General features: G+C 27.5%; 1 protein-coding gene across 2 annotated transcripts in view; it reads right to left on the bottom strand.

Moving 5' to 3' along the window:
* Window positions 1–1463: 1463 nt before the first annotated feature.
* Window positions 1464–24621, bottom strand: part of LOC100205758 (protein sidekick-1) — a 76596-nt gene continuing 53438 nt past the window's right edge. For both annotated transcript variants that reach the window (XM_065791465.1, XM_065791466.1), the window contains exons 9-15: window positions 20117–20401; window positions 13209–13307; window positions 12334–12501; window positions 5771–5917; window positions 2452–2497; window positions 2044–2313; window positions 1464–1954 (exon numbers count right to left, since the gene is read on the bottom strand). In XM_065791465.1, coding sequence (XP_065647537.1) covers window positions 1798–1954; window positions 2044–2313; window positions 2452–2497; window positions 5771–5917; window positions 12334–12501; window positions 13209–13307; window positions 20117–20401 — 1172 coding nt within the window. In that variant the 3' untranslated portion in view covers window positions 1464–1797. The remainder of the gene's footprint in view (window positions 1955–2043; window positions 2314–2451; window positions 2498–5770; window positions 5918–12333; window positions 12502–13208; window positions 13308–20116; window positions 20402–24621) is intronic.

Here is a 24621-nt window from a genome sequence, read left to right as displayed (position 1 = left end):
GATTGGAAAAAAAGTAAAAAAAAAATATATCATTATATCATATATATCATAGATACATCATTTAAAAGTGCATCAAATCTGTTATTTATGTCAAATTTGCTGCAAATTATGGTTTTTTCATTCTTTTACAATGGAAGATGCAATAAATATTTCATGTCATAAATCAACAAGCATCAGTAGGAAAGACATAGAGGAAGCTTTTGTACCAATAGTTTTGTTTGAGATACCTAAAGGTTTAAGATATTCAGACAGTTTTAGCCCAAACGAGTACGTAATGTTCAAGGGAACGGAAAAAATGTTCAAGATACACAAAAGTTCAAGATATCGAGCCAACTTAAATAATGAAATAATGAAATTTTTAAAATGAGCTTTTTTAGAAATAAAAATGACCGTAGATTTTAATTATGTAACTTATTTCACATAAAAATAGTTCTAATTCGCAAAACTATATTTTTTAAAAGTCATTATTTTGTTTTTTTGATCGTTTAAAAGCATAATTTACGTAAAAATAATTTTAAAAGGTTGTCTTAAAAAACTTAGCTTGGGTTGGGATACATTTTCCTAGACTTCTTGTTTGGAAAAGAGAGATTAAGAGCAAGCATAGAACCACGAACTAAACCACTTCTAAACCACTGCGCCATTTCTTGTTAACAAATATTGTTGCTTGTATACGCCATAATCATACACTATACACCCCATAATCAACAAAAGAAATATAAAACTGAAACCTTTCAAATTATAAAAAAAAAAAAACATTACCAATTTTTCTTTTTAATAATAATTTATGTATAAATATTTGTTTAAAATGTTTAACTAACACGTTTAAATATCTAAAACTGCCTTGTAAGAACATAATAAAACAATAAAAAAAAGTTATAAAAAAAATTATTATAAAATTACATCTTTATCAAACTATATTGTCTATAAACATGATTTACTAAACATTTTAAAATACCAAAAAAAAGACGTTTCCTTTATTAAATTATTTATTTTTAAATAAAAAAAAACAACAAAAAAATAACTGGCCTACAGTTTGCGACAGCATGGTGAGTAGACCTGTGTAAGTAGCTTCAATAACTATAGACTACTGACTACAATTCCTTCCTTTAATGTTGTTTTTCTTTATTTAAACAAATACGCCAGATAACGGAACTACTGGTTATAGATTGTTGATGCTAACTCATATAAATAATTTTATATTATTTTAGAAATACTTTTTTAACCATTTTAATTAAATTTTACTTAATCTTTTCCAGTCTCAAGTCAAATATGCCTGTATTTTTTTTACTAGTCCAGATCCAGAACATTCAACCAGTGTGAATGGTCCAATTTTAAGCAGAGAAAATGCAGAATAATGCCTAAATTTTCGATTTTTAAGTCCCAAAGCCCAATCCAGTACTTATTTAATGGTATTTTATCTTCATCCCAAAAATAAACATATATGACAGCTACGACAGACACGACCGACATTGATATTTTTTTCAACTAAAAAAATCTACTTGAAAATCGCATTTAAAAAAAAATTGTAATTACATTTATGTAAGGACATTTATGTGACAACCCAGTTGGCTCAATAGCTCATGCAGTTCTTCTTTACTGATTACTTCACTCTTTTATATATGTATAATTTTGATTTTATTACATTCACAGTTAAACGATAATTTCGCGTGCGTACAGTAAAGGGTTTAGTCATCAGTTTATATGCACTGCGATACTGAATATTACTATCATGACTTTGTCAATTTATTGAGGTAGCCATGAAACAGGGAAACAAATCTAAAAGTTTCATTTAATAGTCTAGAAACTTTGAAAATTTTCATTAAAAATGCCATCGGAAAAATCAGTTTCACTTTCAACAAGATCGAGATTAGATAAAGACGGAGGATTGTTTAGAGAATTTAGAGTGATACTGTGCTCATCATTATTAGCTTCCGGTTCAAAATCAGATAAATATCTAAAATGTAATAAAGTGTTTTGTGTTATAGGGGCTTTAACTAAATGTTTAATGTAAAACAAAAACAAACAAACAAAAAGAAAAAATACCTTTCAAACTTTACGTTTAAACCTTTCAATTTTACTAAAGGGCTGGTTTCCACTACCATACCTTGGTAAGGTTCAACACAAAAGTACTGTGTATTAGTATCTGGAATTTTTTTAAAATTTTTTTTTTTATTAAAACTCTGTGTTATTGAACTTGCATGTTGAATCTCAGAGTTATTATTTGAATCAATAGTATCATCTGAACCGGTAATCCCGCTGTCGTCATCGCCATCCCAAACTAAGTCATTGATATGCCGGACCAGATAATCTGAACTAAAATATTAGATACTAAATTTAAAGTATACAAAGGATATTTTAAGTAACTATAGTAACAATAACTAATAAATTAAATTTAGCTAAATAAGTTATTTAGTAAACTTTATATTTAAGAATAGCATATAACTAATTTACTTTTTGTTTCGATCGCTTTTGTCTAACTCTGCAACTTTTTTGTTATCTAAAAAATAGTTAAACTTGACATGAAGATGTTTTAGTTAAAAAAATACAAAGGTTGTTAACAAACAGTCAAAGTTTTATAAAGTTTGGTATTAAAAATAAAAATCTTTAAAAAATGGCATATAATAATGGTGCCCCAATCTACCCTTTTGGAGAAAACAAAAAAGTCAGAAATTCTTCTGTTTTTGGATTAAAAAAAATCTTAACAAAACCTTTTTTAAAACTAAACTTAATGATTATAAATAACACATCCACGAGTTGTTTAAAACCTGGGGTAAAAAATGATAAAAAATGATATATATATATATATATATATATGTATATATATATATATATATATATATATATATATATATATATATATATATATATATATATATATATATATATATATATATATATATATATATATATACAGTATTGGCCACTAATAACAACTCAGTATGTTTTTATTTTGATATCATTGGACTTTGATTGATATTAAATCAATGGTTGTTTGACTCTTACTAAATATAAAAAATGTATATTGTTAAGCATTCTATTTTCTTTCAAATAAATATAGATGTACATAAAAATGATATTTGATCTGCTAATTATATTACTTTTTTTGACATACATTGCATAATCTAAAATAATTGTTATGGCCAAAATTAACAAACCACTCTATTATTTCAAACTTCCTTCCAAATTTCATTTATATTTGATTAAAAAATTGCACTTATTTGCGAACTATTTATAAATATTTGAGAATTTTTATTTAAATTGTTATATTTGAAAAATTTGCGTAAAATGAATATCTAATTAACTACAATATTTTAGCAATAAAACAATCAAATTGACTGCAAAAATAATTGATAATATAACAAAATGTAAAATCATAGTGATGAATGAACAAAGCATCTTAATGAGAGAACCTGCAAAACATTTAAGCACAACACATGCCACTTTTAGCAGAATAATCAGCCGATATTAAAGATACAATAAAATTCAAAATCTTTCATATTCTGGAAGACTCAGCATTTCAAAGAAATGAACGTTCACTTATTCGCATAGTGAAAAAAAATAGAAGTTTATCATTTACTGATCTTAGTCAAAAAAGACAAAAAGATTCTGGTGTTGTTGCTAGTGCTCAAACAATTAGAAGACTTCAAAAACACAATTACATGTGGCGAGCTGCTTGCGATAAACCATGCATATTGATAAAACTTCAGAAAACAAGAAAAAATTGTTGTACAGCTCCTAAAATTTGGTCTATGAGCATGTGGCACAACGTTCTTTTCAGAGATGAAATAAACGTTGATTTAAGAAAAAACCAAGTCATGTAGATAAAAAAGCCACATGAAAAAATGGACCCAAAATGTTATAGAACAAAACATTGTAGTGGTAGAATAGGCATCTCGACCTGCATGAACTATGAAGGTGCCGGTTGTTTCAAAATATTTAATGGAAGGCTCGATTCTCAAAGATATTTAGACATATTGGATAATTATCTTATAGAAAAGAAGCCATTGGTGATTACAAATGGGATTCAAAACAATAAGAAGAAATTAGAACGGTTAGAATATCAATTAAGCATTTACAGTAATATCAATTCAAACACTCTGATTACTAGACATAAACATAATGCTTTGTCAATCGTAAATGACATAAAAATAATTCCAGAACCTCTATATGCTATTAATAGCCTTCATAATAAAAACTATATAAAAAATAAACAAAACACTGCAAGCCTTAAAGTGTGGTTAACAAATGCATTGTCACTACTCAACAAAACTGATGAAGGCATAGCACTACTTGCAACAAAACAAATTCAAATTGGCAAAGAACAATTATTATTTGGATACATTTATAGACCCCCTAGATCATCTATGAAATCAATAACTCGATTATAGCTTCAATACATAATGCCAAAAATGAATAGAAAATTATTTTTGGGCTTACTAATTTCAGACGAATTAAACTTCAACAAAACTATATGAAGTAATGAAAATGCTTACTTATCTGGTGATAACAAAAACCAATTTAAATTGTTTAGATAATTTCTTTTTCAAACAAATGGTTCTAGAACTAACTTTTCGGAAATCTGCAAATGAAATGACTAAATTTGGTAACTGTCAATTTACTGTCAACTCTAAATTTGGTAACTGTCAATGACGACAACAGAGTTTCAGACATAATATATTTACCACCGCTTAGAGTTGAACAGCATGCTCAACATCTGTATAAATATCCCATTATGTGCAAACAATATTAGGAAGTGCATACTACTTAGGCAGAAGTTGCATTAATATAGAAATGTTACTGTTGACATTGCTATATTAATGAATGGCAACCCTCTCACTGAGTCCTCCTCTTTTTCCTCTTTGTTTATTGTTCACTACTGACCTTTCATGAAAATCATATATACAATCGATTGCAAAATTAGCATCTGCTAAGGTTACTTCTCTTTATTATGCTTCACATATTCTCACTTCTGATTTTATTCTCTACCTCTAACAAATCTCTTATTCGTCCCTGTATGGAATGCTGTTGTCATATTTGGGCTTGTTCTTCTAAGGATGCTTTTTCTCTTTTAGACAAGGACCAAAAACGCATTGTAAATGTAGCCAAACCCGCTTTATCTGCTAAGCTTGAGCCTCTTTCCAATCCTCGTGAAGTTGCATCTCTTTCTCTTTTCTACAAATACTATCATGGTTGCTGCTCAAAGGAGCTATTATCTCTTGTTCCATCAACTAAAACTAACTCTCGTTTGAGCAAATTCAGCAAAGTCTCATTCTTTTACTGTATCTGTCCCTGCATGCTCTAAAAACTTTTATTCATCTAATTTTTTTCTCTGCACCTCTTAACCATTTGGAACTTTCTCACATTTTCATATTTTCCTGACTTATACAGCCTCAACTTTTTAAGTCTTCTGTCAACCGTTGCCTTGCTCTATAACTCTGTTCTTTTTTTCTAGTAACTCCCAACTTAAAAGTGGTTGCTTGCAGCCTTGTTGGGAGTGAATCAAAATAAAAAAAAAATAAAAAAGTTATTTATGACTTAACCTAATAACTTAAAAACTTTCTATTAATTTTTTAACCAATTGACTTCTTTTTCATTAATTTTCTACTTCATTCTATCAAATGTAGCAGTACTAGCAGTCTAATATCTATTATATTTTCTAACTAAGTTAGAAAATATAATAGATATTTTTAAGTTACTTTAAAATACATTAAAATAAAATTTATAACAACTGTGATAAAAAGATGTTACATAAAAACTACTGTATACTTACTGTATTTTGAATGAAAGATCCTGACAATAAATATTAAAAGCAATACAAACAACAATAAAACAGAAAGTGCTGAAACAGGAATAATAACAATCAAATATTCACGATCTAACCACCCAGCACTAGCTGTCAGAGGTGTTGAAATTAAGCCTAAAGAGAAACCATAAAATTATGTGTTATTTTTTTATGGTTTTTTTAAAAACAATTTGATGAACCAATTAAAAATAATATTTAAATATAAAACATTTCCTAGCTAGTCTAATTAGTTCAACCCTAATAAAAAAATAACTATGTTTTAGCAATTTTTTACATTTTTTTTTAAGTTGATTATAAAAAAAATTGAGAGACTTCCTACCTACTAGTAGCCCCCAGCTAATTTATTACAAGCAGATTAGTATAAAAAATTTTTTTTTTTGTGCATTTGGGAACTTAAAGATTTAAATTGAATGATATTAAAGTATATATGAGATTAAATTTTGTCTGAGTTTGAACACCTGCCTGTAGGTGAATCTTTATTCACTAGAAGTGTTCACATCTCAAATAATGCTATAAAAATAAATGCATTCTATGAAGATTAATGCATGCTTAAAAGACAAAAAATTTCAATTTAAAAATAATTATAAATTTTTTTATCCTAAAAATTAATATTTAAATATTCAAATATATATATATTACATATCTTATTTAAATATATAAATAAGTTTAAATACTCTGCTTATTTCAGTTTTAAAAGATTTGTTTACAATTAATTAAATCTCACTTATTTATAAGACAACCTACCCCCACCAACTGTTAGACATCTTGTTTATTAGACAACCTACCCCAACCAATTGTTAGACAACATGTTTATTAGACAACCCACCCCTTATTTATTACACATCTGGTTTAATAATGAACGTTGAACTTTTAAAATCTAAAATTTCTTGCTTTAAGATAGTTAACATTTTCTAGTGCTTGAAAAACTGATAATCAATTTAAAATAATAAAAAACTGATAATCAATGGTTTTTCTCATAAATGATTGTTATCTGCTCTTACCAACAAACTTTTTCAAAAGTTGCATGCTATATGTAAATACAAGGTGCAATACAGTTGTAAATTTGAATCTCTGACTATTCCTTTGTGTGGTTTCTTTATTTGTGTGCTTTTTTTATTTGTGTGGTTTCTTATCTTCAACACCTCTTTTTTCTTTATTGTTCTCTTTCTTCTGAAAATTGCACTCTTTTTTATGTTATTTCTGATCAAAATGACCAAAAGTATTCTCTTTAACCACTAGCAATTGTTATTATTAGTGACAATAATGTGAAAACCTAATGGAAAAATAAAAAGCATTTTAGTTATGGGAAGTATACCCAGACCTGAGGTTGACAAAAAGACCAAATTTAGTCTGAGCAAATTCCTTTGTTGGCTACCACACTCAACACTATTAGATGAGGGAACTATGAACTAAAAATTGCAGTGAAAAAACATTTTAATTGTGGTAAATTTTGGTGATAAAATCATGACATGAGTAAATAAAAAGATAAAATTATTCAAACTATAATGCTCACTGATCCTGGTGTCACTAAAACTTAATATTTTTAATTTAGTATTTAAACAGTTAACTTTGTGACTTTGTTTCCAAGCAAACTTAATCACACTTACCTATATTTCTTAAACTGTGTCTCTGACTCAAGCTTGGGCTCAGTTTCTCCTTTTAATGGTTCAGATAATATCATGAACTCACCAAAACTTTTATCTTGTACTTCTGCATTTATTCATTGCACTTCTTACTACAAACTTAATGCTAACTAGGATTTCTATTTTGATTTTTTTAATTATTTTTCTGTTATTTTTTTCTTTAATGGCCTTTGGACTTATGCTTTTCATCTTGAATTTGATATGTTTTTCATCTTGACTCATTTCTTGAGCCTAATAACTATACTATTCTTGTCATTCTGAAGAAACAGCTTCATCCATTCATAGACATCTAATTAATCCATTCTTAAGATTAATTTATTCTGAGACATCTAATTAATCCATTCTTAAGCTCAATCCATTCTTAGATATCTAAATCACTCCAGCTTTAGTTGTTAAAGCTATTTCTCACTTAAACTCTTCTACTGCTTGTGGACAGCATTCCCGTCACAGCTTTTTAAAATTGTTTTTTAAAATTTTCTTAATTTGTATCTAAACTATTTAACAAATGTTTAACTAAATTTTGTTTTCCTGCTGGAAAATAGCACCTGTGGTTCCAAGCTTCTTTGTTGAAAAAGTAAGAGATGAAAGTTTTAGTGAGATTACACAATGTCTGAACCACCTTAAAAAAAACTAAGGAAAACTTAGCAAAAGCTATTAAAAGAGATCAAGACACAAATCAAGAAAAGAAGATAAGTGATTAGGGTTGTTTGGAAAACCAATCACAAAGTTATTGGTGTAAAAGATTATAAAAAAATTTCGAACAAAAATGAGTACAAGAGCTAGCAATGAGATGAGCATTAAGTGACTAATCACAACAATATTGGCAGATGAATAAAGAAAAATGGGTTAAAAAATTAGAATAAGAACAATAACAACAAAAGGTGATTTAGTGAAGAGGGGCTAAACAGAGATATATAAAAGAATAGTCTAACAGCTTAAACCTGATTTCACAACAAACACAGGAATCTATAAACAATTTAACCACACAGGCAATAGCCACATTCTCAGTGAATATTGGAGGCTTTCAGGAACTTGTTAATTATTATAACAAATAGATTTTATTGTTCATTAAATGGAAACAGTGAGGTAAAAGCTATTGCTCTTGACGTATTAAAAGCTTTCAATAAAGTCTGGCATGCTGGTCTTCTCTATAAGTTTGCTTTGTACCGTGTGTCTGGGAAAGTTTTGAAAAATATTGAAACTTTTTAACTGCATTTGTTTTAGATAAGCAACACTAGGGTGTGTCAACTTTTTTCTTTTTCAATTTCAAAAATGGCAGGGTTACTTTTGGTGACGATTTTTATGGGGATTCTGAATCTGCAAAAAATAACTTTCGGTTCAAAACAACACTGACCAACCCAGGGTCAGCACTGTTTTGAACAGAAAAATGACTAAAATATGACTAATTAACATTAATTAAACTATAACTGAAAAAAAAATTTTTTAACTAAAGTTTTTGATTAATTCAGTAATTGTTATGTTGAATTTTAGGAAAATAGATTATTTGGTTCAAAAAGTCATAAAAATAAACACAGAAAAGGAGTTTTTGTGAAGGGTTTTTACAAAATTTTTACAAAAATCAGGCACTTTTTTCATATTTTAGACAAAGAATGTTAAGGTTATGTTTGTTGTTATTTTCCTGTTTTTATCAAACTTTATTATGTTAGAGACAAGAGTCCTAACAATGCATTAACTAAATGCAAACCATGCATTTTTGAAGAATGTGGGTTTCAATACATTTCCTAAAAGAAAAAAACCTTAGAAATCTAAGTTTAATTATTAAAATTATAGAAGATGTGTATTTTCTTTGCTGGTTTCAAATAAAGGTAAAACATTCCTGATTAGATGGACCTCGGGATATTTTATTCCAATTAAAACTACTTAAATATATAAAAAAAAAGGTTGTTGCAAATGAAAACTGTAAAGAGATCTGTAGAGGTTTTCATTTAGTGAATGCATTATAAAGACTCTTAGTGTTCCAAAGATGAAGAGGAGTGAAAACTAGGAGTGAAAAAGAAATTAGAAGAGTAGATGTAGGAGATGATAATACTCAGTTTGGAGATAATTCAGTTAAAATTCGCAAAACCTCATGCATAAATACTGATGCTGATAAATTGACCAATCTAATTGAGTGGAAATATTCAATACATGAACAATTACTTACCACAAATCTCACAACCCATAAAGTCAGAAAATTTCACAAGACTATTGTTGTTCCAGATTGGCCATACTATTCCTAATCCATCAAACATGGTGTTAAGCAGGTTACTTTTTTATACAATTACAAGTATATACTAACTTATCTAAATTTTTTTAATGACTAAATTGTTTTTAATGTTTTTTAATTTAGGTTATAGAGGCTTGTACAAAAAAAATACTCCCATGAGAAACAAGAAGAATATATAAGAACACAAGAAATCAGAAGGGGCTATATGGGCACAAACAATGCTAAATATAAGTTAGTTAGATTCAAAAAATTTAAATAAAATTTATAAACTATTAATTGGTAATTATATGTAAACTTTAATAAAGATATCAGTATTATATAATATATATTATAAAATGTATTAGTATATAATATACTGTTTGATATAACAAAATTGTTTGACTTATTAGTTTTGGAAAAGACAGCACACCCTACGATAACATTTACTGTCTAAAATATAAAAATATCGACTAAATTTTCTGAAAACAACCTTCACAAAAGCCCATATTATGTGTTTACTTTTTTGACTTTTTAACAAAATATGAAATTTTCATAAAGTTCAACATAGTTTATATTGAGTTTATCAAATAATTAAACAAACTTTTTTTAATTTATATTTTTTTAATTTTTTTTTAATTTTCATATTTTAGTCATTTTTTTGTTAAAAACTAAACATTTCCCCAAACAAGACATAATTTATTATTATTTTTTTTCAGATTCAGATTCCCCATAAAATTCCTCACAAAAATGAACTCCCCTTACTTTTAAAGTTTGATAAAAACTGGAAAAAAACAACACACTTAACCGTAACATTCTTTGTCTAAAATATGAAAAAAGTGTAAAAACCCTTCACAAAAACTCCTTTTCTTTGTTTATTTTTATGACTTTTTGAACCAAATAATCAATTTTTCTAAAATTCATCATAACAATTTTGAATAATCAAAAATTTAAGAAATTTTTTTTTTTAAATTATAGTTTTGGCCTGTTAATTAGTCAAATTTTAGTCATTTTTCCATTCAAAACAACGCTGACCCTGGTGGGTCAGCGTTGTTTTAAATGCAAAATTATTTTTCTAAGTTTTTTATTGCAGATTCGGAATCCCCATAAAATTCTTCACCAAAAGTAACAGTGCCGTTTTTAAAATTAAAAAAAAAAAAAATCGATACACCCTAAGGCAACACTCGCCATGGTTTCCAGGATACCGCAAGGCTTTATCTTTGCTCCTATTTTTGTTCTTCATCTATGATCTTCTTGATAATTTTATCTCAAAACTTGCTGATGACTATATACTCTTGTATAGTTTTGATAAAAGGTTATCACTTTTTAATCACTTATAACAGGCTGCTGATATCTGATTTTTCTTCTGTGACAGTTTGGGGCTCACAGTTATTAGTGAATTTTGAATTTTTTTTTTCCAACATCTTTGCTTCTAACAAGGCTGCAAATAACTAATATTAGAGTTGGAAGCAACTGGAAGAGAAAAGATGAAATTTATAAAGCAAGATAATGATTGACTGACAACTTAAAATATTGCAAATTATATGAATCAGGATAGCAAGATGGAGGAAGCAAATTCTAAAGAACTAATGTTTGAGGAAAAAAACTGGCCAAATAAAATTTTTTAGAGCACTTGGGAACAATCAAAGTAAAAGGATGAGACTTAATAGAATGACAAGCAACACAAGAATGAATTTTAGTAGATACCACAAGAGACGCAAGCTCTTTAGAGCAGTGCCCATTATAGTATTTATAGAAAAATGAAAAAAAAGAAATTATGACAATGTGATAATGGTTGGAGGTTGGGGGCAAGAGCAGGTCCAACTATGTTTACAATGTATTTTTGCACTTTGTCTATGAGAGAAAGGGCATCATTGGAAGATTCGTCCCAGATATGGCAACAGTATTCCATACAAGGACGGATTTGAAATTTATAGAAATAAAGAATAGAATCTGGAGTAAGAAAGTGTCAAGCATGACAAAGATGTTTACTGCTATATTTAACACAATAATGTTGATATTCTTGATAATAGATCCTAATATTAATCTTATTATTAATTAGATTAATAATATATTTATCTTAATAAAGATTTAATAAAGAAATAATTCAAGTAAATATAAAAGTAGAAGACTCAGAAAGAGTGTTGCATCTCTTACTGAGCCTTAAATTATGTTTACTATTCTTTGGTAGTGATGTCTCATGGAAACCGTATTTACAATCCATATCAAAGTTAGCATCTGCTAAGGTTACCTTTCTTTATTGTGATTGGTATTTTTAAAATCCTGTTTTCATTCTCTACCTCTGCAAGTCTCTTATTTGTGTTTGTATTCTAAATGTTCTTCTAAAGGGGGCCCTCTCTTTTTTAGATAAGACCCAAAAATGGATTTTAAATGTTGTTGGACCTGCTCTAGCTGCTATTTTCTACAAATAATACTCATACAATTTACACTTTTTTAAGTCTTCTGTCAACTGCTTTCATGTTCTTTGATTCTGCTCTGATTTTCTGATTCTTTTTGTTAACTCCTACATTAATTAGTGGTTCCTCACAGCCTTTTTGGAAGTGAACTTGTTTAGGAAAAAAAAGTTTCAAGGTTGTATCACATAAAATGTATATTTATAATCACATTAAATTTTTATTTTCTGTATTATTATTTGTTTTAATTAAAATGTGTTATTGTTTTACCTGTTTGAAACTGTAGTTTTTCAGAAGAATTTCCTTGACCAGCTTCAGTGAATGCTACTACAAATGCAACATATGTACTGTTGGGCATTAGAGTATAAATTAATATAAAAACTTCTTTGGTTGTTTTAACCATTGTTGCATTTCTATGAGAGATGCAGACTTCATAGTCTAAAAATGAAATCAAGTTTACTTAACTCTACTCTTTGTTAACAAATGTTTATAAATAATGTAAATAGTGCTTCCAATATCTAGATAAAATATCGGGGACCCAAGCTTTTTATTATTTTTATACCAAGTATATGTTAAAATGATATATGTCAAAACATTTTAAACCTTAAAGTATTTTATATTTTATGAAATATTTTGTTTATCAAAAATATGTCTTATGTTAAAAATATTTAAATTATAATTTTACTATCAGATTCTTGGAGTTAATTGACTTAACTAATGTTGTTTCAAAAGAGTTACAAAAGAAATTAAAAAAAACCGTTATTCAAATACTCAACTAAGCAAATGTGCATAATAGTGCAGTACACAAATCTAAAAAGTGATGCTACACCTCAAACAAACCTTGATCAAAATATTCATAAAATATTTTATAATAAAATAGTATATAAAAACAATGTAAACAAATCAGATTAGTCAGTATGTTTTTTTACAATTTTAAATTTAGTTATGAGATGAATATATGTAGAATAAATGCTTTTTGTTTTTAATGAAGAACTTTTTTTTAGCGTGTGATACAATACAAGAATATTTTTTATGTATATAGCATGTATAACATAACAACAAAAACAAGAATATTTATATACATAACAAAACAAGAAAAAACTTGAGTAATTTGGAAACACTAAATGCAAATTAAGAAATAATACATTTAATAGGACCATTCATTTTCTTTGGTGGCAACCATGACAACTTTACAGCAGTTGAATTTACAGCAACAACTTGAAGATTTGACGGAGCATCTGGCACTAGAAATTAATAATGCTTCAATAATTATTGTATATAAGTATATAGTCAGTGTTATTGTATTTACATTATATAATATAAATATATTTTTAATGACTATTAGAAATTGGATAAAACTATAACATGGTCTTTAAACAAATTTTGACCAATTCCTAAGAACTTTGCAACACTCCCTTTAATTAATCTAACACATTAAAAAAAACTGCATTGTGGGTAAGTGTTTAAAATTTGACATTTTTTTTTTGTATCCAGTTGGAAATAAGAAATATGAACAAAACCAAAAATTGTTTTAATATTGTACTATTACTCAAACCACGAGTCTTGATCACAGTTTTTCTCATTGACTAAATATTGAAAAAAAAAAAAAAAAAATCACAGAGATAAAAACTTACGCGAATGTAGTTGCTTTTTACAACCATAGATTTAAAATCTGAGAACCCAAACCTAGTTAAAACTCCTAATAGAACCTATAAGAATTTGAAAAAAAAAACAATGTCAGATTTGAGAGCCATTAATTTAAAATGCTTAAGTTAAAAAATATTTATACTTAACAAAATTTTCTCTCTTTTTTTTGTTTCAAATTCTTATAGGGCGTATCAGACTTTTTGACTGGGAACCTAACAAGAAACATTTTTTTAAAAGAATTTTTTTTTTATATTGAATAACTATTATAAATTCCACAAAAGATTTCAAAAGTCAAAAAGCAACAGATAAATCAACTACCATGCTTTGTCAAAAGTATGTTCTAATCCAAGCTATGAGCTGAGAAAAAAAAAGAGTTTTTAAAATTGTGAAATCTGCAAATTACTACCCCTTCAGAAGTCTTGGGAGCTAAAATTCTTAAAAAACTAAAGAGTATTGCCATACATCAATATAGAAATAACAACAATGTTGTGATAAGTAGCAGTAAACTTTACTCAAGTTTACTCTGTTATGGGGTGCCAACTCCATTATGGGGTGCCAACTCAGTTAAAACCCTAAATGTTAATGAAGAGTTTTGCTAATGAAGAGTATTTAAATATAACTTTCAAAATAACTTTAAAAACTTTCTCAGATACAACATATGAAGCAAGTTTATGGAGAAGTCCTGCATACCAAACTTTATCAAATGCTTTGCTACGTCACCTCCGTCTAATGCAGGATAGAACCTTTCTGTTATAACAGAAACAAGTCAGCTGTAAAACAAGAGAATCAAAATGCAAATTGATTGTCAAAGAGTAAGCAACTAGATTCAAATTGAGATAGACAAAATTGGTAAATCAAAGACTCAAAGAACTTCGCTAATAACAGAGAGAAGAACGATTGGAAGATAGTTAGAGAGGTTAAAGTGTTCTCTAGAGTTTTTAAAAATTGTAACCACAGATGCCATTTTCCATTAGGTAGGAAAACAAGTTACAGTTAAACACTAGTTTAGAGGGAATAGTTTAGAACACCTTTGTAGACCTATGACAGAAATGTTTTCCAGACCACAAGAGAAGAGTTCGAGTGAGAAATAGCGGTAGCAACTGAAAGCAGATTTTGATGTTTAACAATGAATTAACCTAATTTTATAGGATGACAGGAAGAATGTGGTAATTAGATTCAAGAGATGAGTTCGAATAAAAGTTCTTTGCAACAAGTTCTGCCATACCAATAGGATATGTTACAAAATCAGACTCATGTATTAGAGATGGAAGTCTCTAGAACCTAACTTCTGAAATAAAATGTAAAATTTAGTAAACTGAAAATAATGGAGTATCAAACAGCACCTTTTTGCTTTAACTTCTTGCAATAATAGAGACATTTGTTCTTAAGAGAGTTATTCTTGTAAAAAAGATGATAGAAATTATTAAGACTAGAAACAGCAGTTGTACAAGAAAGTGAAAGCTACAGGTAGAGTAAGGCTAGACTTAAAACCATCAAAAATAAATAAAAGTATCTACGTGCATATGTGTGAATCTAGGAGATTACACAGAAAATAATTATCAGTGGAGAAATAAAAAACTGTCATAAAGAAAATCAAAAAAAAAAAAGATATTCCGGTCAGTTTTAAAGTAATAATAAGTAGTGCGATGATAGGATGAGTCTGAAAAAGAAGTAAAAAGTATAAAAATTAGTAAAAGTTTTAGTTAGGTCTTAGCATGGTCCAAACCACTCAAAGGAGAACCATTAGATGCTGAAATGAGTTAGGACAAGAAACTAATCAAGAAGTGGAGGTAAGTAATTAGAGTTATCTGAAAAATGAGTCAAAAAGTTAATTGTCTGAGTAAGAGATTGAGAAATATGAAAGTTATGATCTTTAGTGTCAACAAGGTTATTGGTACTATAGCCAAATAATTCAGTGGAATGAGCAATAAATTCACTAATAACAACAATATTAGCTAAGGGATAAAAAAAGGACTTTTTAAAATTTGATCAGAAATAGCATTGATAGAGTGAAGTCTTGAAAAAAAGGAGAATCCTAAAGAATATAGAGAAAGGTGATTGAGTGAGGTGGTGATAAACGGAAGCAAATAAGAGAATGATCAAAAAATTCAAACTTACTTTTATGACAAATAGGTGAGTTGATAGGTATGTATATGCTACGGTCAAACATGTGATTATTGAAGTCCTTACAAATCAAAGGATAATAGCATTACCTCAAGAGAAAACAGTAAATCAAGATAAAATAGCAAACAAAGGATTTAACAGATGGAAATTGAAGTTTGAAGACCATGAGTATTTGTAAAGGATAGTATGAGTTAATTTGGTGGAAATGGTTTTTTTGATTGATATTTTAAAGAACTTTATTTATGTTCTTAAAAATCAGAGAACCTGACTTATTTATTGATAGTGCTAATTAACTCTAAAGTAATACGAAATAGACTTCTTATATGGCCTAGAAAATTCACACTAAAGATACTAACAGGGAAACTTTCCAAATGCAACATGGTACTGTTAATACTTTTCTATTTTTAAGTTGTTGATGAAATCAGCCTCTCTGAGAACTATCGCAGAGTTCAGGAAACCTTACTGTCAGCCGGTCTCAGAACCATTAAACCAAATTTTTGAGCTGCACTCTCATTACAAGATAACAGGAAAAGTTGCATAGCCACTATCAATAAGGCACAAGGAAAAACCCATGAGTAGAGTAAAAAAATATTTAGCGTCTATGATCCTAGGCAGGAAACAATGTAAGACAGGTTTATATCAAACTCAGATTTATAGATAAAGAAGGGATGCAAAACTGGTCAACAAAACTGTTCTGCTAACTTCTTAAGTCATTGCCTAGAAGAGCAAGATAAGTTTTTTTTTTTTATCAAGACACCATCTCTAGCCTTTACTCAACCAAGAGCTCTAAGCAGGAGATATTTCACCTCAGAGTTAACTTTTCCGAGCCTTTCCCTAGAAAAGTAAATCTTACAAGGCAGCAAGACATGCAGAAGGATTATCCACTGGTAACATGTAATCCAGAATACTGGATTACATGTTACCATTGAATCTTGCAGGCTTCCCCATCATAACCTTAGAAGATGTTAGGTAAAATCTTTTTTTTTTGAACAAATAAACAACTGTGTATTTATTACAAAAAAATAATTTTATTTTTATCTTTATTTCAAACCTTGAAAACAGCTAAAAAAAAGTATAAAATCACTGTTCAAATGGTAATCATTTCAAATATGAATAAGTAGCAGATATGAAAAAAGAAAAATCAATCTCTGTTGTTTTTTAAATTAAAATATTTTAAAGTAAACAGTTTACACAGCAATAGGCAAAGAACTTTCAGTTAAGCAACAAACTGCAGTAGCAGTTTGTTGCTAATTCAGAATATGATGTTTCTAATTTTTCTCTAGCTTCTTCAACTGCGTTTAGAATTGTGGAGGAAGTTGTAACTAAAGACAGGGAAAAAATTATAAAACGTATTACTGATCTTGCTAACTCTTCATTATTACCGATTATTCTGCATTTTGATAAAAAGAGAGTCAACGAATTCACAAATGGAAAAGACTATCAGTTTGACACATTTGCTAGTACCATCAGGATAAGTGGTCATTTCTCAAAATGTATCTTCTCATTAACAACACTCCTAGCATAATGAATTTTCAGAGGAAAATAATAAAAGATATGGCATTCTTCACAACTGTATTTTACACTACGTGGTTTATAGAGGCTGAAATTTTCATCATTACCTCATATCAGGTATATAAATATCCTTTTTTAAATATATTTTAAAATGATATATATATATATATATATATATATATATATATATATACATATATATATCATTTTTTTAGGTTTTGTAATCATTTTGTTTTAAATTTATACTTTTTTGTTTCTTTGAAGCGGTTTTATTATATTTTACAGTCTAAAAAATTTTAGGAAATAAAAGGTCTTTAGCATATTAAGGTATATTCAAAACTCAAACCAAACCAGCCAAAACTTATTGAATCTTGGGAAAAACCCAAATATTGTAGTGATTCTCTTATCTCTCAAAAAATGTAAGAGAGCAGAGTGACATTGTAAAGAAGCAGTACTCAAACCTACAGCATACAACTTATGCTATAGAAAGACAGTAAGCTAATTTTTATATTAAAAACTCCTTCATGTTTAATAGTAATACTCCCTCAAATGATCACTTAAATGGGACACTACAACAGCTTGGTTTTAATTTACAAAACTGTCTATTGCAAAAATATCTGCACGTGTTCTAATGTGGTGTTTATGGAAACCGTGCATCATTTTAAATAGCTAATTTAATTATGCGGTAGTGGTGTAGTGGTAAGAGCGCTCGCTTTGTAAGCGAGAGGTTCGGAGTTCGACTCCCACCACGTCCCTGGAAGTACCGCGCTCAACTTAGTTTCTCCGCGCAGCGGCCTTGCTCGGCAAGGTTCGTGTTTCGGAGTTAAAGAGTTGAGAGAGGGTTGCACCACGAATAACAACTAAAAAATAAAAACACAAAAAAATGAGTAGCCTCCTCGACTGTACTGGCCCCCCTCGGGCCTTGGGGAGGTGAATAATCTAAAAAAAAAAAAAAAAAAAAATTGTTTTAAAATGTCATTGTATTAGTGTTATTCAAAACTTAAAAATTTTGCATTTCTCATTGAAAATCCTGGTGTATCAAACAAAGCAACTTCTAAAGAGTTGCAGATTGCTTTGTGAGCAGTGCAGAGCATTGTGAAACAATTTAAGGACACTGGTACAATCAAAAGGAAATCAGGAAGTGGAAGAAAAAAATGTTTTATTAGACGAGATCTTGGTAAAAAAGTAAAAGATGCCTTAGACAGAAAACCAGAGACTTCTGTTCAAACTTTAGTGAATAGATTTAAGACAAGTGCTTCCACTATACAAAGAGTGAAAAGAAATTGTGGCTATAAATTTTATAAAAAGAAAAAGTTCCTCGTCGTGAAGAAAAACAAGAAAATGTCATAATTCATTGTTCAAAGCTGCTCTGTAAAAAATTATGTGCCAAAAAATCTTGTTTGATTATTGACGATGAAACTTATTGTGTTGCATATTTCTAATCTCTTCCAAGACACCAATATTATTTAGCTATTAATCGCAAAAATTCGCTAAAAAATTTTTAGTTTGGCAAGTAATATGTGAATGTGGTGAAAGAAGCTCTTGTTTTGTGACTACGGGAACAATTAACACCAAAATATACATAAAAGAATGCCTCAAGAAACGTCACAAAATGGAAACCTATGGAAAGATATTGGGCTCTTGTCAAAAGAAAACTAAGGCTCAATGTAAAAGAAGCCAAAAACATTAAAGACTTCAAAAATAAATGGATTAGAGCTACCAAGAAAGTCCAGCTGAAGACTGTGCAATAGCTGATGTCGAGTGTAAAACACAAAGTGCATGCGTTTTCACATACAAAACTTCACAAACTTTCCAAGTGAAATTCAAGAATATTAATATATGTACTTTTAAAGTATATGTAACATTTAACATCGAATTCCAGTAGTTAAATAAATATCCTTTAAAATGTCTGCACAGATTTTTTCTGGTATATAAAAGTGTCATATAAGCAATTGGCAACATGTTCGTTTGTGTGTTTTAACATTATTTGTTAAAACTGAGTTTGCATGTTTAAACAAATGTCATACATGTTAAACATATGTTTAAATATAATGCTTAAACATGCAAAGACAGAAAATACACTAGCTTAAAACTTTAAACTGAGACATGGGACCTAAATGACTATTATCTAAAATTTAAAAAGCTTGTGAATAATCTAATAATAGAGTAAAATAATCTTGAATAGTAAATAGAAGTACAAAGACTATGAAACTAATTTAGGTATATATTTTTTTAATTTGTAGTGCTGTTTTTGTTAAAAACATTTTATTTCATGAACATACTTCATTTAAATATATTAAATATTCCTTAATGAGTTGATCAATAAATTACACAATAATGAGAAAAGACTAAATAACTTTCTTTTATTGAACAAATAGATGAAAACTTATTTAATAGAAATATGCAATGAAACAATTAGTTCTAGTTCATTCATAATAAATCAAGCATATATGGCAATGCGTGGAAACGTATACTTAACACATCTCTAGTTTTTTACTTATTCCTATCTCAATTTTCACATATAACAGTAACAATGTAAAATTATTTAAAAAAGAAATAACTAAAAAAGCATTAAAAAATATTGAAATATTGAAAATCAGCTTAAGTAAAACTAATTTTTATGTGGATAGCAAAGTACTTGTCAAGATGAATCATTCCTATTATTCTTCAAAAAAATTAGTTTTTTGACAATTTTTTATGTTCAACAACCTTTTAGTGATTTTTCATGTTCAATTCCTAATGTTTTATGTCCAAAAAGAATTTAACTTACCTCCAATCTTTGTAAAAGCAGTATAAAGGTAAGAAAATTTTCCAACTCCGACTTTATTAATTATAGCAATATATAATTGGTATTCAGTATATGGAGTAAGTTTTTCAATAACTACAGATGTTGAGTTTGTATTAATGGTTACTTTGGAAACAGATGATACACAATTAACAATGTATCCTAAAATAACACCATTTGCACTATCCACAGTTTCAAGATTAAAGCTGATTTTAAAGCTCGTTGAAAAAATATCGATTGACTGTATTTTGTATATTCCAATATCAGGAACTAAAAAATAAGTTTTATTTATTTGAAAATTTTTAAAAATAAATTTCTAAGCAAAAATATGTTATTATTAGAATTTAATTTTGATTTAATTATTGATCTTACTTAATTTAAATACAAGAAGATTTAGATCTAGAGGCAGACTAATGAAAGTTTGCCCCAGGGCAATTTGAAAATATCGAAAAATGTATCAAGATTTAACTTGTTAAGAAATTTTTGTGAGCAAATTTAACTATTTATTTGATGTATTATTGTTAATTGGTAAAAATCAGGAGAGGATCTGATATCTAAAGTTCTTCAAACATGTACTTTAAAGCTTAACCAGCCCATTAAAAAACTGTACTTCTTTTTTTATTTTATTAAAAGAAACTGGATTAACTTTATAAAAACATTTTTAAAAACACTTTAAATAACCTAAAAACTTTAACATTAAAGAAGAACTTCACATATTCCAATATTTTTTTGAAATTTTCAACACTCATTATTTCTACACTCAAATTTCTACACTCATTAAAACACTTAAATACAAATAAATTTCTAACACCAACACAACACTCAAATTTCTACACTCATTAAAACAAACGCTTTTAACTTTTATCCCAATTGATGAATGCAATCTTTAATTTTTAAATGAAATTTTTAATTACTTTTAGCTTAAGCCTCTTTTACAGTTCACCTGACAAAAGTTAGAATGAATTTGTATAGTAAGTACAAAATGGTGAATGCTACTGAATGCATATTAAATTTGTATAAAAGCCTAAAGTAACAAACTTACCAACCAGAACGTTTACTAGTATTACAGGGGCCAAATTTTTCATATATAAATGCATATATAAATACCCATAAAACCAGAATATACATATTACACATATCATATGCATATTATTCATATACCAGCTGGAACTATTATTAACATTTGTTGAATAAAGTAATGTTAAATAAACATAAGTGAGATATAATCAAGTGATTAATTAAATTTATTTCAATTAATGAACCTAATAACCTAAATAGCTTTAACCATTGTCATTTAATGTTAATTTTGTGCACATCTTAATTAGGGGTGCACTGATGCATTGGCCTGCTAATGCATTGACCATTTAGCTGATGCATCGGCATCCATCTTGGTAACCATCAACCAATGCCAGTTGTTTTGAAAACATGAGTTTTATTTTTTTTTGTTTCTATATTGTATGTAAAAATGTAACCATTCCATAAATTAAAATGCATGTATAAGCCTAAGTTATTATATAGACATATATTCAACCACTAAATCTTTAAACATTTTTTGATTTGTTTTTTATCAGGGGCTCCTACATTTTTTGTGTATATATATAGAAACATTTAAATTGACCATTACCATGTTATTTTAAAAAAATCTTAATTTACCTAAAGAAAAGAGTACAAATTGGATGTAATGCATCGGTATTGGTAGGTGATAATTGACATCGACCAAAAGTAGGCACCCCAAATCATAATACATTTCTTCAGCTCTTTGAGAAAATGTTCCAATTAATGATGATAAATTTTAGAAAATGCTATGAGTTCTTTTATCAATGTGTTGTAAAGAATCTGCACTAAATTACCAATCTTTAAAACCTATTTTTAGAAAAGATTTTTAGGCAATTAGCATCAGATGAAAACCTTAAGTTTAAAATCATACAAAGTTAAATCAATTGGTATTATTAGTGATCTGTTGTCTCATCAAATTGTCTTCTTTTTTTTTGGTACAACAACCTTCTGGAAAGTTTTCTTTCACTAAAATATGTTCAGGCATTTTTAAGTTTGCAATTGTTTCATTCATACCAAGTACAAAAATTTTGCTTTTATACCACTATCTCAATACATATATTTTCAAATAATTTTTTACAACATTTTTGTCTGTTTTTGACTCTTTTCTAAGCTAACAAAAAATCTAAAATTGGTCTTATTTAATTAAAAATGTTCAAAAAATATGTGCAGTAAGTTATATAGTTTTAAACTCTGACAAATTGTTAGTATCAAAAGTTAAATATCACACTTATAAAATGCAATGCACTTTCAACTGTAGAAAACAAACACTTGGTCCCTTTAAACACCCATTAAAATGCCTTATGTCTTGACTATCACCTTATATTAGATACGGCAACCATGTGTAATTACCTAAACTTATTTTGCTGAACTTTACTTAGTATTTTCACTTGTCTAAGTATTCATACTCTTATAAGAAAATATATGTGTAACTAAATAATGTAATATATATGTAACTACCAAAAAATAATGCTAAACAGTTTAAAAGTTCAAACAAGACTTTATATATATCAACCTTGTTTAAATCATGGATGTAACGCTAAATAAAAATGTTATTTTCATTTCAAGATCTAATGTAAAATTGAAGACAAGAAAAGTGATCACTTATGTTATTACTTCATTAAATGACTCAACGATTATTTTACTAAATTTTATTCTGTGTCCAAAAAAAAATCTTTTCATAATTTAAAAAGTCATAGAATTAAAAAAAACTTGTCGAAATACAAAAAGTCGTTTTTTAATATCACCATTATGGATAAAGCAAACATGCTTGATTCATAACACCAACATCCTAAGTACTATCCATTTGTATACTGAATTTTCGATCATTAATTTCAGTTTTAATTTTATTTCTCATTCACTTAAAAATTACTAAAATTACTTTATCAACAGTAGTTTTTAATTAAAAAGTATTTAGTGAACCTTGTTCTTTGATATTAATTTTTAATTTTTCTCTGTCATTTGCTTCCTCAATTTATTCTTTTCAAAATTATTAAATTTTACCATTTCAAAAAAAATAACTATATAAAAAAAAATATTAATAATTACTTATATAGCTTAGACTGTATAATAAACTATATTTGAGTCTTGAACTTGTTGCAAAGGTAAAAATAAATATCAATTTTTGCAATAAGAAAATACTGTTACTAAATTTAACTGTTAAACATTTATAACAATATATCTAATACATTTTTTTAATAAGAAACTTGCTTCTGAAAAGCTAATTTATTAAGTATTTAATTTGAAGGCGCATTCAAATGCCATTCCATTTGGTTGTCAATGGAATTTTATTAGAAATATCGTTAAGGAAAAAGCTTTTATTTAAAATTAATCAAATGGAAAAAATAACAACTGATTAAATGTAAAACAACTTGTCTTACTTGTTAAAAGCTTTTGCTTTTTAGAATTTAAGTTGAAACTTACTAAAATTAAAAGATTTTTTTTACTGGCCCAGGGAGATAAATTTCTCCAACTCCGATTGCCAGTCCGCCTCTAATTAATTAGGTGGCTACACTTAGATAGTTACAATTAGTTTCTTACTGTTGCTGTGACAATTTTTGTTAACAAATGTTGTTACATTTATAGTTTACATTTAGACTAACTAAACAGTTACAAAACTCTGTTTTTGTTTCTTATTTATTTCTGAATTATTTGTTTCTTATTCCTTATTTATTTCTGAACTATTTTTTATTACATTGTATTTTATTATATTATTATTCTTAGTGGTATAAAAATAATAATTTTAAAAATTATATTTGTATTTAAATTATTTCAAGATAGTGAATTAAAAACTGTTAAAAATAAATTGAATTTTACTTATAAATAAATTATGATTAAAGTGAAAAATAAAATAAAAATAAAAAATGCAATAGATTTTTACCTAAACATTTGTTCTTTGAATTTATGAACATTTTAAAATAGGCTTTTTTTAAAATTATTTAAAATTTTGCTTTTGTAGCGTTAATAAAATGTTAGGAGAAAATCACTGGAGTGTAATTAAAATGTTTGAAGACAATCAATGAAGTGTTATTGTGTAATGATTGTTTTAGGCATCAATAAAAACAACTATTTTATCTAAAACTTCTTCATGAGAAATTTATTTATATCTAAATGTACTTTTTGAAATTCAAAACACTACATTTGAATCTGTAAATTTTCCTTGAAGTTTTAATACTTTAACATCTGCAAACAATTAAATATTAAGACTTGTTAATGCATGAAAAAAAAAATTGAGTCTTGAGAGAAAGTAAATAAAATATAAAGAATATTCTACTTGCATAACACCAGAGAAACAACTCTTATAGCTGCAGTCATATTTTAATATATCTATTATATTACTTATTTGCTAAAAATAAAGACATAGCAGAAACTGTAAAGAAGTAGCTTGTTTAATGTTGTATATATTTTCAACTGAACTCGTTAATTATAATTATATA

The sequence above is a fragment of the Hydra vulgaris genome, chromosome 02 (assembly GCF_038396675.1).
Source record: "Hydra vulgaris chromosome 02, alternate assembly HydraT2T_AEP".
NCBI classification, from domain to species: Eukaryota; Metazoa; Cnidaria; class Hydrozoa; order Anthoathecata; family Hydridae; genus Hydra; species Hydra vulgaris.
This window is presented reverse-complemented; position numbering and strand designations above follow the sequence as displayed.